General features: G+C 46.2%; 1 protein-coding gene across 3 annotated transcripts in view; it reads right to left on the bottom strand.

Moving 5' to 3' along the window:
- Positions 1-11,702, bottom strand: part of CASS4 (Cas scaffold protein family member 4) — a gene marked incomplete at both ends in the record, with an annotated part of 33,985 nt that extends 22,283 nt beyond the window's left edge. For all 3 annotated transcript variants that reach the window (XM_080814653.1, XM_080814654.1, XM_080814652.1), the window contains one exon: positions 11,667-11,702. In XM_080814653.1, the coding sequence (XP_080670779.1) occupies positions 11,667-11,702 (36 nt within the window). The remainder of the gene's footprint in view (positions 1-11,666) is intronic.
- Positions 11,703-16,218: the final 4,516 nt, after the last annotated feature.

A 16,218-nucleotide genomic window follows, 5' to 3' on the forward strand; every position in this document is an offset into this window, starting at 1 on the left:
CTCGAATGCCCTGGAAGAATTCACTGGAAGTATCTCGTGCTGGGTAAATACACAGGCGTGGAAAGATCAAAGCAGGGAGAACGGTGCTGTCAGCTCGTTTGCATGTTTACTTTCCATCGTTTTTAAAAGCACATTATGTTTAGAAAAAAATAAGTTTCCAAGAGTATAAGCAAAATCCCCGCACCACCTCCATTTTCTCACCCGCATTCTCCAAAAAGGGAAGAAAGACAGAGGAAGGACAACCCTGGGGAAGAGACAAAGTGATATGATACTCACTTTGTGCGAGGTTTTGGTGGGGAGCAGCGTTCTGTGAGGTAAGAGGACAGGACAGACGTGTTTTTAAGGAGTCGTGGCAAAGATGGTCTGGAAAGGATTCCCAGTTTGCAAACCCCACATAACGATGCACCCTACTCCTGACACATGCTGTGTGTTAGCTGCTACCGACGTCCTGCAGTTAATCGAAGAGAAAAGAATCCCGATGACTTTTGGCTGCATGTTGAGTCAGGCATCACGTTAATTTCGGATTTTACTACTTAGCCACTCCTCGTGGATGAGGATAGCTCACAATCTTCCAACTTCTGGGCCAGATACTGCAATAATTCGCCTACATTATCTCTCCTGGTATTTACCACCCCATGGAGCAGTTACTGTGACTAATGTTCTGTTCCAGAGATGAGAAAACTAAGGAACAGAAAGGGTGATAAAGTTTTGGTTTTTTTTTTGGTGATAAAGTATCTTAAGGGGGCTCAGAAAACAAGACACAGAACGGGAATGGAACACAAGCAGTTTTGACTCTGGAGTTTGCCCTTTTGGCCCACAAATCACAGTGCTTGGCTCAGACAGCCAATTGGCACGTGCATCTTGACAGAGGAGCAAATGACAAAGTGTGCCTCCAAGAGAGGGATGGTAAGCTGATAAATACATTTTATTTTACTTTTTAAAGATTTTATTTGTTTAACAGAGGGAGAGATCACAAGTAGGCAGAGGCAGGCAGAGAGAGAGGGGGAGAAGCAGACTCCTTGCTGAGCAGAGAGCCCGATGTGGGGCTCAATCCCAGGACCCTGGGATCATGACTTGAGCCGAAGGCAAGAGGCTTAACCCACTGAGCCACCCAGGGACCCTGATAAGTACAGGTGTGTACGTTGCATGGTCATTTATCAGAATTAGATCCTGCCCTAAGAATTCAGGACACAGCTCACAGGTAATTACTGGTAAATAATGATACACTTTTATAATGGAATACCATAAAGCCATCAAAAAGAATGAGGTAGAGGGGCACCTGGGTGGCTCAGTGGGTTAAGCCACTGCCTTCAGCTCAGGTCAGGATCCCAGGGTCCTGGGATCGAGCCCCACATCGGGCTTTCTGCTCAGCAGGGAGCCTGCTTTCCTTCCTCTCTCTGCCTGCCTCTCTGCCTGCTTGTGATCTCTGTCTGTCAAATAAATAAATAAAATCTTAAAAAAAAAAAAAAAGAACGAGGTAGAATTTATGAGTTGAAATGGAATCATCTCCAAAATATAGTATTAATTTTAAAAAAGTCAGGATGACTAAGTGTGGGTACGATGTGTCCCCATTTATGCTACTGTGAGTATAGCATCTTTGTGCAAGGTGACATAAGTTTTTGGTTGGCGCTTTCCCTCTCTCTGGCCGGGGGACCAGAGCCGAGGAAACCACAGATATTTGGGATTAAAGGAAAACATGCTTTTAGCCCATGCTCATTGGTAGGTAGAATTTTGTAAACCCTGGGTATGTGTTTTAGTTTTAAAGAAGGGTTCAGTTCTATTGGAAGAAAATGGCTTTACGTTGGTAAACTTGAGTGACTGTCATTAATCACTCCCATCCATTCTACCCTGATTAGATAGAAGAAACCTTGTCTCCAAGTCAACTTCATCTCAGCTGAAAGCAGTTTTCCGCACAAAGTCATACCACCAACAGAGAAACTAGGACGATGTTGCAAGATACAAGCGAGTGTCGTGTGCCTGTAACGTGGGGGAGGGCCGCGAGAGCGACCTGCTGCTGGGCCTCCCGGAGCCCCCCAGCTGTGTTCTGAGGTCTGTAGTTGAGATGGGACCACCTTCTCTTCCTTTGCTCCACCCCCCACCACCCCATTTCCTGTTTTCCATTTGTCCCTCCTTCCTTCTTCCCTCCTCTTGAAGAATCTCCCTTTGAAACAATTGTTCAAGAAAGAAGTTGTTGCCTTAACTTCTGTATTCCCTCATGGTTTCAATAACTTTCCAGAGCAACACTGACATTGACAAGTGCAATTCCACAAGGAATAGGGAACTAAGCGTCATGGAAGATAGCAAAACGGTACATTTCATAATCAGAACGCGCCCTGGGACTTGCAACGGTATTCAGCTACTCACCTTTCATGGGTCATGCCTAATGTGCTGAGAGAGCTTGTTGGTGCTATTGTGGGGCTTGAGACAACTCTGCGTCAAGAATCTGCATTTTAGGGGCGCCTAAAAAGCCTCTGCCTTCGGCTCAGGTCATGATACCAGGGTCCTGGGATCGGGCTCTCTGCTCAGCGGGGAGCCTGCTTCCCCCCGACCCCCGCCTGCCTCTCTGCCTACTTGTGATCTCTGTCCATCAAATAAATAAATAAAATCTTAAAAAAAAAAAGAATAAGCATTTTAGTGGGGGGGTTTGGGAGGTAGGAAAAGAATAAATGAAACAAGATGCGATTGGGAGGGAGACAAACCATAAGAGACTCTTAATCTCACAAAACAAACTGAGGGTTGGGGAGGGGCGGCACAGGGAAAAGGAGAGGGTGGTTGGGGTTATGGACATTGGGGAAGGTATGTGCTATGGTGAGTGCTGTGAGGTGTGTAAACCTGGCGATTCACAGACCTGTACCCCAGGGGCCAATAATACATTATATGTTAATAAAAATTTTAAAAAAAGAATCTGCATTTTAGTCTCAGAAATATTTGGGCTTTTTTTTTTTTTTAATGAGGTGACAGCTAAGTAATTTCTTGCATCATTCTATGACATAAAGAAGAGTTGTTTCTCTTGGAGCTGGTTTTAAAGGCGTAGCAAAAGGAGAGACACTGAGGGAAAGCTGCTGTCGCCTGTCAGAGAGGCTGAGGCTGGGAAAATCAGCGAGTCTGGGCTCCAGCCGCCGCTCTGAAAAAGAGGACGAGTTCTCCAGTGACCGGCTCCAGAATGTGAACAAAGTGACTGGAAGTCACTTTCACTGAGACACCGAAATACCCTTTTCCCGCAATTACCTTTATGTTTAGAGTAACACTTAGGCTTTAAAAAAAAAAAAAAAATTAACTGGGTAGAATATAGCTTTTTAAACAAAATATAAATTCTCTCTTTTTGGTTCCAAAGTCAAAAATGGGCCATAGAGCAACTTTCAATTGCTTCAACTGGTGTGACAGCCCTTTGAGGACGATCCTTACCTGCACTCTTAACTTAGGGGAAAAATGTGAAATAACAAGTAATAGACCCCTTCACATGGTTAATGTAGAGTCCCAAGTGGTTTGAAAAGTTGCAAGAAATGGATGCCCACCAGGAGAAACTCAGATACTCACATTCACCTTCATCTTGATCCTTTAAAGAAATTATTTTTCAGAGCGATTATTCCATATCCTGGAAAACACCGGCAGAAATCTCTTGGGAAGGGAAGTCCTTCGGTGGCGTTTTAAGCCGGAGTGCTGGGGGGTGTGGGTCTAAAACGGTTGTGTGTGAACCGTGTGCTCCTTCTGCAGCTGTCCTCGCCGGCAGATCTGGGCTGAACGCGACAGCCCTGCCAAAGGATGGGGCCGGCCACACCATGCCTTCCCTCCACCTGCCCCCTGCTCCCTGCCCCCCATTCATCTGGGTGCCAGTAGCCATTGTGGTGGGAACAATCCTGGCGAACGTGGAAATGAGATGCCACATGAGAGAAAAAGAACAACTTAAGTCAAAGAGTGATTCCTTGTCCTCCTAACACCTGTAAAAATGGCCCTGGTTGATGGCGTCATCTATGAAAAAGCAGAAACGTGAAGTGATTTCTGCACCATAACATTGACCTCTGAACCCTCCAGCTTTGAAATCTTCTTGATGGTTCAGATGAGAAAGCCCCTCATCCCAGGCCTTCCGTAGCTGCGGAAGGTCCTGCCCACGGATGAGACTTTGAGGAAGTGACTGACCAGAAAAAAATTCCGAAGCTGACCAATGGAAGTGAAGTATTTTCTTCCCTGAGGCCTGAATGCTGTGGTTTTCCAATAGGTTTGGGTCTTGACCAGATCCACTTGTTTGAATCTACTTCCCCTATTGATGGGAACCTTGCTAGAATGCACTTTTCGTGCTTCACTGATTTGGCAATCATATATTAAACCCCTACTGTATGTTTGACAACGTATGCTGGGGGGAGTGAGCAAGCAGTACAGGTCCCCTTGATGTAGCCTCAGGATAGAAATGATGCAATGAGAAAGGCCTTCCAGTAACTGATGTTTAATCGGTTATGGCCCAAGACGGGTCCCTGTTATACCAGACTGTGTCCTTCAGTCCACTATTCCTCACCGCCCCCCCCCCCCCGCACCTCCACATTCACTCCTGGCCAGTCACGCCCCTGGGTTATCGATTAAGATGCCTTGTTTGGAAAAAAGGAGAAGTTGGAAGCAACTTCTGGAAGTGGTTGAGGTTCAGCCCTTGCTCGTGAGAAGCACAGGGAGGGGGGAGGGCAAGAAACTGGGAACTTTCGGGGCCTCCGCAGGTGGGTTCCTTCCCTTCTTAGCTTCCTTTCCTCTCTTGCTTTTTTCTTTCTCTCTTTTTTTGAAGGAAAAAGAAGAGGAGAGACAGGGGACTACAAGAAGGTGTTCTGTGCGATTGTGCCATGTCCGATGAGGAGGACGCTTTGTCTAGGATGGCACTTGTCAACTCCGTGTGTCTATTAACGGCTTCCCGTCATAGCCATGTGCCATCGTCGTTGGTACATTGTTTTACTTAGAGTAAAAGGTTAAAAGAGACCAATTACAAACAACTCTCCCTAAGCAACATTACCTGTAAAATTGTTTGATGAGCTAGTATTCGCTTTTTCTAATGCATATGAGAATACAGAACAGACGTTAGAAAAATGATCTATCCGTGTCCCGCATCTAAGATTGTCTTGGAGGCTAGCAGTCAAGGTCCCTTCAGGGTGTGATTTTTCTCCATCTGATTGATCAGGAAGAATTCAAAGCTGGCCCAAGCCGTTTAATAGATCACAGAAAGATAAGGGAAGGTTCATGCCTGTTCACCGAATTCTCCAACCCCCAGGGTCATTTTTAGGTGTGTTAGGAAAGCAAGGAGCCACCCTGTTGCTTAAGCTCTTGGTCTCCCCCTCCGTGGGTGTGAATTTATTCCAGTGCCTGGACTTATTCACTTTATTGTCAGTAATGAGTTATGGATAAACCCGTTGCAGGTCTTCCTTGGGAGACCACACGGACGGTGAGAGACGGGTGTGTGTAACTGGCCATGTTGACCTCCCGATATTCATTAATCTCCTCACTTCGCGCAACATCCATGCAGGAAAGAACCGGCTGGAAGTACTCGCTGTCTATAATCAACTCTTCTGCCCTTTCAACCTCGGGGCAAGTTTACATTCTGAACCTGAAGCGAACATCCCCCAAAGACCTTTTCATTTTCTGTTAACTGGAGGGCAAACATCGCGGAGGGAGAAAGTCCCTACTGCTTTCTTATCTCATTTCTTCTGTTTTCTTCTCCCCAGATGCCAGATAGCCTGTAACAGATGCAGAGCAAAAGCTGCTTTGGGTTCTGCGGAGAAGCAACACTTTAAGGAAAAGAACAATACTGTCTCTCCAGTAACTTCTAAGCTCACGGAGACATTCTCTCTGGAGTGAGTGGCCACATGGGTATGCCAGATGTGCCCGTGGATAACTTTTCAGTGGTTTCCGTGTTTTCCCTGGAGGGGTCTGCAGAGACCGCAAGCCTTCACCCAGGAGCCCGGACGCTGTCCCAGGTGCAGGGCAGGAGCATGGGACACCTGTTCCCATGGTGTGGACCCAAGCGTCCTCTTCCACTCCAGCCCACAAATGGCTTATGAGCAATACAGTTGGACACGGTTCCTAAAATATTTATTTCCCCTTTTTGCAACTCATGTTGGAGTATCCAAATATCACTTCTCCCCGCCTCCCACCTCCGTCCTTTGAAGTTATTTCCCTTCCAGGCACTTGTCATTTCCTCCCTTAGTCATCCTAGTTCCAAAATGACCATGTTCTGTTTTTAGGGCTGCTTCCCCATTCGATGATCATGCAGGCTACTTTTCTTTGAATAGTCTGGAAACTTTGGGGGTCGTGAGCGTGCTCTGTTGAGTTTTTTTTTTTTTTTTAAATAGTGAGCTCTCTAGCAAATAAACTGTTACGAGAGTAAAAGTTATTAAACAGGAGTGATCATATAATATGATGGGTATTTTATTAACTAAAATGACAGTTTATTATATTGGGACAGGGCTGGTGTTTAGAACAGTGCACGGCACAGGGCAGGCACCCATTAATTTGTTGAATGAGTGAAAGGTATATTGTCTGGAAATAAGGTTGGTAGAAAACAAACATCAGTTTAAAAGGATGTGTAGCGTGTGTTGTTCAATAAAAACTGTTTACATCTTTCTTTGGTCATCTTTCTGTTCATATCCCCTGACAGGTTCAAATGTCAAAAGTGTTTTCAAAGGACAGGGAAGGGATTTTGGTCCGTGTCCACTGAGAACAGCATGGTGGCCTGCACAATGGAAGGAGAGACCACCCACCCTTGTCTCCTGACTCATGCCCCGCTTCTGCTCTTCTTGGCCAACATCCATTTGTTGCATAGTAGCCTGAGTGATGTCTTAGAAACATCAACCAGACCATGTCATCTCCTTCTTTAAATAGGCCAGTGGCTTCCTTTGCAGTTAGAATGCACCTCAAAGATCTTACAGGACCAACAAGGTCCCAAGTGAATAGGAGCCTGCTTCTCCCTCCAATCTCATTTCTGCCCACTCCCTCTCCTTGTCCCTCCGGCCCAACAGCGTCAGCCTTTTTGCGGACCCTCCATCAGGCTGAATCCCTTCCCGCTGTAGGGCCTTTGTCCTTGCTGTCCCCTCTGCCTGGAATGCTTCTGCCATCATTCAGGTCTCCGGGGAGGCCCTCTCTATCCATCACCTCTATCGGATCACCTTGTTTTGTTTTCTGCACGGCAGTTCTCACCGCTGAAATCATTGTGTCCAGTTACTCATCTGCTGACTTTCTGGCCCTACTAGAACATCAGCTCTGTGTTGATCATCCAAACCCCAGAATCCAAATAACTACATTGGATCCCATTGCTGGGTAGATGGCTAAACGGTGGACGGTGAATTGTGTTCTCAAGCCGGCTGTCATATCTGGGATGTTCTGCCTTGCGAGGCAGATAAAGGGATGGAACTGCTGGACAAGGTCACGGGGAGGCCACAGGTCCTTGTGACCTTGACTTCAGGTGCAAAGGCTCAGATCTAAGGCAACATCTGACCATGGGAGTTAGAAGGGGGCCAGTTCTCGAGAGTCTAGGCTGAGTGGGTCAGGCTGGGGCCAGGTAGGGGTTAGGGAGCTTAGAGTCGTGGTGGCCTCAGTTCCCAGGTGTCTGACAACTAGGAAGTACTGTCTCTGACCTTGTGGCAGGGCAGGGCTATGTCGCAAGTGTTCCATCTGCACTCTCTGTGACCTCCCACTTATTCACACACACACTTAGAGCATTTATTGGGTACCTATGGGCAGGCACTGCTGTAGGCACTGGAGACCCAGCCCTGAGTAAGAAAGCCCAGAAGACATACAAATGGCTAACAGACACATGAAAAAATGTTCATCATCATGAGCCATCAGGGAGATTCAAATCAAAACCACATTGAGACACCACCTTACACCAGTTAGAATGGCCAAAATCAACAAGACAGTAAACAACATGTGTTGGAGAGGATGTGGAGAAAGGGGAACCCTCTTACACTTTTGGTGGGAATGCAAGTCGGTGCAGCCACTTTGGAAAACAGTGTGGAGATTCCTTAAGAAATTAAAAACAGAGCTTCCCTATGACCCTGCAATTGCACTACTGGGTATTTACCCCAAAGATGCAGATGTAGTGAAAAAAAGGGCCATATGTACCCCAATGTTCATAGCAGTAATGGCCACAGTCACCAAACTGTAGAAAGAACCAAGATACCCTTCAAAAGACAAATGGATAAGGAAGATGTGGTCCATATATACAATGGAGTATTACGCCTCCATCAGAAAGGATGAATACCCAACTTTTGTATCAACATGGACAGGACTGGAAGAGATTATGCTGAGTGAAATAAGTCATGCAGAGAGAGTCAATTATCATATTGTTTCACTTACTTGTGGAGCGTAAGGAATAACACTGAAGACATTGGGAGATGGAGAGGAGAAGTGAGTTGGGGGATATTGGAGGGGGAGATGAACCATGAGAGACTGTGGACTCTGAGAAACAAAGTGAGGGTTTTGGAGGGGAGCAGGAAGGGGGTTTAGGTGAGCCTGGTGGTAGGCATTAAGGAGGGCACGTATTGCCTGGAGCACTGGGTGTGGTGCATAAACGATGAATCTTGGAACACTGAAAAAATAAAATAAAATAAAATAAAAAAAGAATAAAGAAAGCCCAGGTCTGTCCCTTGTGGAGCTAACACTGCAGAGGGGAAGACAGATGATGAATAAAGGGAGAAGCAATTGGGAACGATTATTTCAGACGTTGATAAATGAAGAGGAGGAGGAAGCCGAGAATGACCAGGGAGGGTGTGGCTGGGGAGGTGACTTGGGTGGGGAGGTCCAGAGAGGGGTCAAGCGAGTGAGCGAGCATGTGCGGATCCAGCCCCCAAATGGAGCATCCCAAGGCAGGGGAAGGGGAGGCAGTGAGGTGGGGGACTTGGCGGGAGGAGGTCAGGCTGGCCTTGTGGCCGTAGTAAGTTCTCTGCACACATTCCCGCTGCCATTCCTCAACAAAGACTGAGTTAAAATATCTTGTTTCCCACCTCAGAGGTCCTAAAGGCACGAGGAGAGCCTGCAATTCTCCCCACCCGCAAGTGACATCCCCAGTGCTCTTGCCGGGAGGCACCGGCCTGGCTGTCGGGCCCGCCCATGCTTAGACAAGCCCTGGGAATGTTGGCGATCTTTACCGAGCCCCTCCCTGAGGGGCTGGAGGACCGCTTCACCCAGAACTGGGATGGAAGAGGGCCAAAGGATATTTGCTCTTTACTTGAGGTGGAACCCGAAATGTTAAGGACATCTAAGAACGCTTAAATGTGTGTGAAACGTAAATATTATTTTGATCATATCTCTGGACAACCACATTTCAGAAACAGGGGAAAGACACTTGTCTGAAAATTCCTTTCAGAAAACCAAGTGAGCCTACAGCCGTATTGACAGAAGAGAGAAAGTGCAGGTCGTAGAAAAAATACTGTGAGAAAGTAGGCATAAAATAGAATCAAATTTCAGAAATTCTCAGAAAGTGAAGGAAAACAAATACCATGCTTATTTGACTCTCCTTCAATTCCAGCAAGACAAAGATGTCTGGGCCCAAAGATGCCAGTTTCAACATAAGCTCTAATGGTGTGCACGAGCACACATGCGCGGGCACACACACACACTCAGAAGTGAATATGATTTGTAACACATGGGACCTGTCACTCAAGTACATGCAAACTCTGTTTTCATAAATAAGGCAGTTGTGAAACTACCCAAAATCCCAAACAAGGCTTTACATATAATAAAATCACTTATTCACCCTTTTAGACCTAAGTTTCCAGCATTTCTTGAATGGAGTTGAACATGGAGGCAACCAGCTACTGTCCAGTAAGCCAATGAATGACGTGTTAGATGCAGCACTTTGCCACTCATGACGAGCTACTACCTCTGTTGCAAATGTACCACTCCCAACGTTTCCTGACACTAATATCATCTTATTTATTTTCCATTTTTCTTTTGGTTTTATGTGAGAATTAGGGAAAACCTAATCAAAGTCAGACGACCACACAAAGGCTGCTGGTCACAAAGGCGAAGACTCTACTGACACAGAACAGTTGGGTGACAAGCAGCAGCACCAGGGGACAGCGTGATAGGCAGTCATGGTCACCCCCACTGTCCGCAGGCCACCTTCAGGGTATGAGAGGTGTTCTGGGGTGCCCCCGATGAACCTGAGGGTGCTTCAAAGCCAAATGCACTGAAAGCTGAGAACCACTTCCATGGTATGACCCCTGACTGCCTTGTGTCCCTCTAATAAAAAGCAATTAATTAACAAAGGAGATCAACTGTGCTAAAATAAATGGAACTCTAATAGGTATTGTTCATTGTAAAAGGTGAGAAGCTCAACAGTTGTTCCGTTAGTGCTCTTACTTGTAGAAAGCCTTTAAAAAAGTATATTATATCATATTTGCATTGGTATGTTTTGTAGGTGTCCCTGAGCCGAGGTTGCCTCTGGACTAGGAGTTGAAGACCTGGGTTCTTGCCCTACTGCTCCTGGTATGGACTTAGTGTTAGAAGGACTTTATTAATTCAACGTTAAATTTTTTTGCCTGTGATCAGATTGGAGTTGTACAGAAGAATGTCCTTGTTTTTAAGAGATACATATTGGAAAAAAAAAGAGATACATATTGATGTGAAGCGTCCTTTAGGGGTGAAATGTCATTATGCCTACAATCGGATTTCAAACGGTGTGACAGTAACAACAAAGTGTGCCCACACCTCTGTAAATACATGCAAGGAGAGGCAGACAAATGTAGCAAAGTGCCAGGAATCAGTGAATCTAGGTAAAGGCTATGCAGGGATTTACTGAATTACTTCCCCCCACCCCCAGTTTTCTAATGGTTTAAATTTTTTTCAAAGAAAATAGTTGGGTATAAAATTCCAGGGTTCTTTAAATATTTACACACAATCCATATGAGTGAGGCTGTCATTGGTTACTCGGCGGTAAATTCCACTGGTGACATCCATCCAGTATTATTTTAATACTAAGTAACATATTCGTAATTCATATAAACAAGCTTCCCCTTTAGTAACTGTTTCATTTTTTTTCCTGTTCTACTTCACATTTTAAAAAGGTGTAGCAAGACCATCCTTGAGGTTCATTTTCCTTGTGTCCCAGCTGTTTTTCCTTTAAAGCAGCCAACACAACTTTCTAAATAGTGAATCTTTTTTGATTCATGACACAGACTTGAGCCCCACTCATACGTATCAGTACAAAAGTTCTCAGGAATTAGTGTGCAGAATGCTCCCTGTGGACCCAGCCTACTGGAGGCTGAAGCCAGATCTAGACTCTGCTCTTGGGAAGGAACACAGAATCAACCAGGACACCTGGGAGTGACACTCATTGTCTGCAGGGTCCAGAGAGAAGGGAGGTCAGCATGGGCGGAGGCCGAGACTCACATCTTGCTTGAGAAGTTTGTTAGAAGGTGAATGGACGCAAAGGGGTGGATGGGTTGTATCATCAACCCCATAATCTGGCTTCTGCTAGGAAGTCATTTTCATCCATCTCTGAATCAAACTGGCAGGGGCTTTAGAGCACATATATTTTCCACACTTAGACTGAGTTAAACTTCTCCATCTCAAACTCACGTTACTACTATTCACCTTTCAACTTCATTAGAACCTTGGAGTGAAAATCGGTCACTGTCCTTAGCCATAACAGGGTGTTTCACCCCCTGCCCCTCCAAACAGCCCCCGTCACTCACCTTGGGCATACCATCCATGATGCCTGCTCCTTTCATCCTGGTGTGAAACAGCTCCCGTGAGCTCTCCGGCTGGTATCTCCGGCTTCAGAAGAGGATTATGCAATGTCACTGCATGCCTCTGTCCTGTTCTCAGAAACTGAATTCTGTGGAGCTATCTGACAACACGGGAAACTGTCAAAACGATTCTCCCAGCAGGCAAACTTTCTGGAAAGCACGATAAGAGTAAAATAAAAGGGATGATGGAGAGGGGACAGAAATCCAGGCCACACTCACTCCTCAATGCCTGGCCTCTCACTTGGTCTATAAGTAGGGATTGTCACACTTAAGCTATGTGAAACCACAAAAGATGAAAAAAAATGCTCTTCTGCTTTATAGGGTGAAGTTCCTACTTTGAAAGCTCAGCGTATGAACGCTCTGCATTCTTGTCCCCACAAACGCTATGAACAACCTCCACCAGACGGAGCAAGTTCGTTCTTCTGATTAGAGGCCGCTAGGCCAAATTTGTGATCGTGGTCAGCCTCTCTTCCTTCCTGCTTCCTAAACCTGCCCCACAAACAGCTAGGAGAAAACAAGTCAAGGGGGACGCCCTAAAGGACCCCGTCCCGACTCCTCTCCTCTGATGCATACAGCTTCTTGCTCTGACCCCAGGCCCACCTCCTGGTCTTGGCTCACAAAACTTCATGATGAACATTTTCCGAGTGCTGACTCTTTACCAGGGCTCTCTGCTGAGCACTTTCCTCTTATCTCTTAAATTGCCTCTTAAATCTCACCCACCCATCATCTGAACTTGAAGCCACAGCACTGCCTCATTGCAGTTCAGCATTACCTGCTAAGTATTTTTACTTTCCCTGAATTCAGAGTAAACGTTCAGAGAAGACTTGCTAGGCGCAGTCACAGTACCATGAACTGGTACCCATTCTTCTGAGCCTGGCTCAGGTTACACCTCCAACAGTTTGTCTCTCCCCGTTGCTACCTTCCTGCCACTATGGCCCTCACTGTCTGGTCTGCTGGGTATCCACCCCGGTGTAGTCAGCGCTCCTACATCTGAGCACCAGGAAGGATTTACTGGACATAGCCAGCTGATTTCTGGCTGAGACAATTCATATTTTAAATTGTTATCATTGTTGGAAGTTAACTCCTGGGGCCAAGTGACTGGCGTGTCACAGATGGGAGCAGATCAACAGGGAGGGAACGACGACCCCATAGGATGAGAACACGAGCTGGCTTAGCAGCAAGTTCAAAGCAGAGATTCATAGAGAGGACGACAGAGATGGGAGAATGGGGAGTAACTGAGGGAAGGCTTCACGAGGAAGGTACGAGAGGAGAGGCAGGGGCAGATCGGTAGAGAGGCAGAATTTGCTCCCAGCTGCAACACCATGAATATGCAAAAAAAAGAGATGGAATTAGCAAGTTCCATTTAAGGCAACGAAGCGGGTTCAGATGTAAGAGCAATGAGTCATAAGGGCTGAGGTTTTGAGTGACAGCCTGGACTAGCCGACAGATTTTATCCCGTTGGTCTTTACAGATAGGACAAATCATGAGAGCGGTACTGCTGCAAGGCTTACAGCTGGTAATGCTTGGCAGGCAAAGGCCTGCACAAAATGGCAGGTGATGTCCATGTTGTTGAATGTGCATCTGGACATTTCGCCGGGGTGTGCCTCTTCGCTCCTGCTTTCCTCTGGCCCTAAACTGCACAACCGTGTTGGTGGCGTGGGTCATCCCGCATCTCAGATGAGGAAGATGCAGGCACTACTGGGCTCAGGTTCGGGTTCCCGCTTCCGGGGGTGGGGGGGGAATCCATTAACCTCAATTTGAGGCTTCCATGTCTGTTTAGTGGTAATTACGTCATGATTTTGTTTTAAAAAGTCCTTATGTCTCAGACATACATACTGGAATGTTGACAGATAAAGATCTGAGATTTGCTTCAAAATAATTCAGGAGAGGGGAATGTGGCTAGAGATATAGGCGGAAGATTAGCTATGAGTAGTTGGCTGGGGAGTCTGAGTGACGGCTACATGGAAATTCATTATATGGTACTCTTGACATTGAATTACAAAAACAATAGCTTTATTAAGATAGAATTCACATACCACAAAATTCGTCCTTTTAAAGAGCACAATTCAGTGTTTTTTTCTTTGTTTTTTGGTATATGCAGGGTTGTGCAACCATCCGCACTATCTAATTTGAGAAAATTTGATCACCTTGGAAAGAAACCCATACCCACTAACAGTTACTCCTCATTCCTCTGATGGACCCCAGCTCCCGGCCACCATTGTTTTTTTTTTTAAATTGTATAATGCACCTTCCCGTATATTTGAAAAGAAGTAAAAAGGATGGACAAACTTGCTCAAGGTCACACGGTGGTGGGACTGAGGCAGAATCCAGACCCAGGCCTCTCAGAAGAAAGCTAGACTTCGCACAAGGTCCAGTCTGGATGGTTCCCGCCGTCTCTACAAACTCCCGACAGTGATCCTTCCCACGACTGAAGGGCTGACCCTTGAGTTCCCGATACAGGTTAGAATGCTGTAATTTACACATCTTATTTACTTTTTTAGGAGAAACAACCTAAATTAAGTAACAGAATGAAGTCACAAAAGCCACAGATTTGGTCCCCAAAGGAAACAGACTCACTCTTACACAGACCCCTCGTTTTGAATTTTGTGAATGAGGGGCTTGGCTTCTCAGTCTCCTATCTGGCCCTGTCGTTTTTCTGAATGAAAGCCCTTAGACATTTTGCTGCAATCCATTCGTATTTACTTCTTTAGGTAAAAGTGTCCTCCTGTGCACAAATATGCCAAGAGTTTGCTATTCCAGGACATTAGGTGGCTTTTGTATCACCCGCTGGCTGAAGGTTGAAACAGCTGCAGTTCAAGGGAACCGAGTCCGAGACTCTAATGAGATAATTTTCCCCCTTCTCTTGACAAATGCTACTGAGAACGGTATTTTGGATAAATTTTGTCTTCAAAGCCTGGGGCATTTGACCACTTCACTTCTAGAGCTCCTAATAAATGCGCAGGAAGGTAGACTGCTTTTGTAGATGGGACTGGGTTTTGGGTATGCGTTATACTGTTCTCACGTGGACTTCTGGCTAGCGTGCTCCTTGAGGGGTAGTCTTCGAAAGCTGGGCACTCAGTGCCTGAGTTTTTAAAGTGCAGCTGGACACCAGGTGAAGAATGTCCAAAGCATTAAAGGCTTAGCAGGAAACTTCAGACTGCATGGCCTTTTTTTTTTTTTTAAAGATTATTTATTTATTTGACACAGAGAGAGAGAGAGAGAGAGGTCACAAGTAGGCAGAGAGGCAGGCAGAGAGAGAGGGGGAAGCAGGCTCCCCACCGAGCAGAGAGCCCGATGCGGGGCTTGATCCCAGGACCCAGAGACCATGACCTGAGCCAAAGGCAGAGGCTTAAACCACTGAGCCACCCAGGCGCCCCTAGACTGCATGGCTTTCAAATCATCTAGTAATCTGGCAGCTTTTAACTTCAAGAAGGTAACTCAAATACAGCTCTTTTGGGGAAAGCAGGATTTCATCAATTGTCAACAAATTCACCTAAATTCTCTAATGCATGGATAAAATAGGGAGGACTGGGATTTTAATGGTCAGTGATGACTCTGTTTAATAGTCTGAATTTTGACGCCATGGTGGAGAGGGAAAGGAAAGCATGACTTGAGGAACAGGATGCAAAAGAAACGCTGAAAGCATCAAGGGGGCCAAAAGCTGGAGGAGAGGGGCTGAGTGTCAGCAGGAACACGAGAAACTCCTGGAACAGCACAGGGGCGCACAGGCAAGGGGTTACTGTCAGGTGAGCGGCCAGCCAGTGAGTGAGAAAGAGGTTCACAGGATTGGAACACCCACCAAGGGAGTCAAAAGGTGAAGTAGAAAAGCTCCAGAAAAAGGCCAAAAGCCCGAGGAATGAAAGTTATAGAAATGTCAACTATTGGGGTGCCCGGGTATAGCTCCGTGGGTTAATGTCTGCCTTCGGCTCAAGTCATGATCTCAGAGTCCTGGGATGGAGCCCCACGTCAGCGGGGAGTCTGCTCAGCAGGGAGTCTGCTTCTTCCTCTCTCTCTCCATCAAATAAATTTAAAAGATCTTTAAAAAAATGTTGATTATCTTCTACAAGGTTTTTGTTCTTCAGATCCTCTTGGTCACTTTTTAAAGTCTCTTCGTCCTCGGTCCCGTTTCATCTCTTCATAGCCGATGTACTCACATTTCATGCATCTGATTAATTCCAAGTCTTCAAGTCTGACTCTCGGGTCTAGTTCCTACGGCTTCTCCTCGTGGGGGCAGTTTCCTTACATACTTGATTATGGCCCCGTGATTCTCTGAGCTGGATCTGGGAGCACTGGGGCCTGGGGGACAGTTGTGTTCTTCCTTCATTGGTGTTGGCTTCTGACAGGCGTTCTTGGGACTGGCTTTAGACTCTTGGCTTGCTTGTCTCCAGCCACAAAGGTAGTGCCAGTTGTTTGTTCCCACCTTAAGTGAGATGGGACTGTCAGAGAAGACCCGCCCCACAAGCCCGAGCCAGCACCCAGTCAGGCAGCTTTCCTCTTC

The sequence above is a fragment of the Martes martes genome (assembly GCF_963455335.1).
Source record: "Martes martes genome assembly, chromosome: 9".
Classification (NCBI taxonomy): domain Eukaryota; kingdom Metazoa; phylum Chordata; class Mammalia; order Carnivora; family Mustelidae; genus Martes; species Martes martes.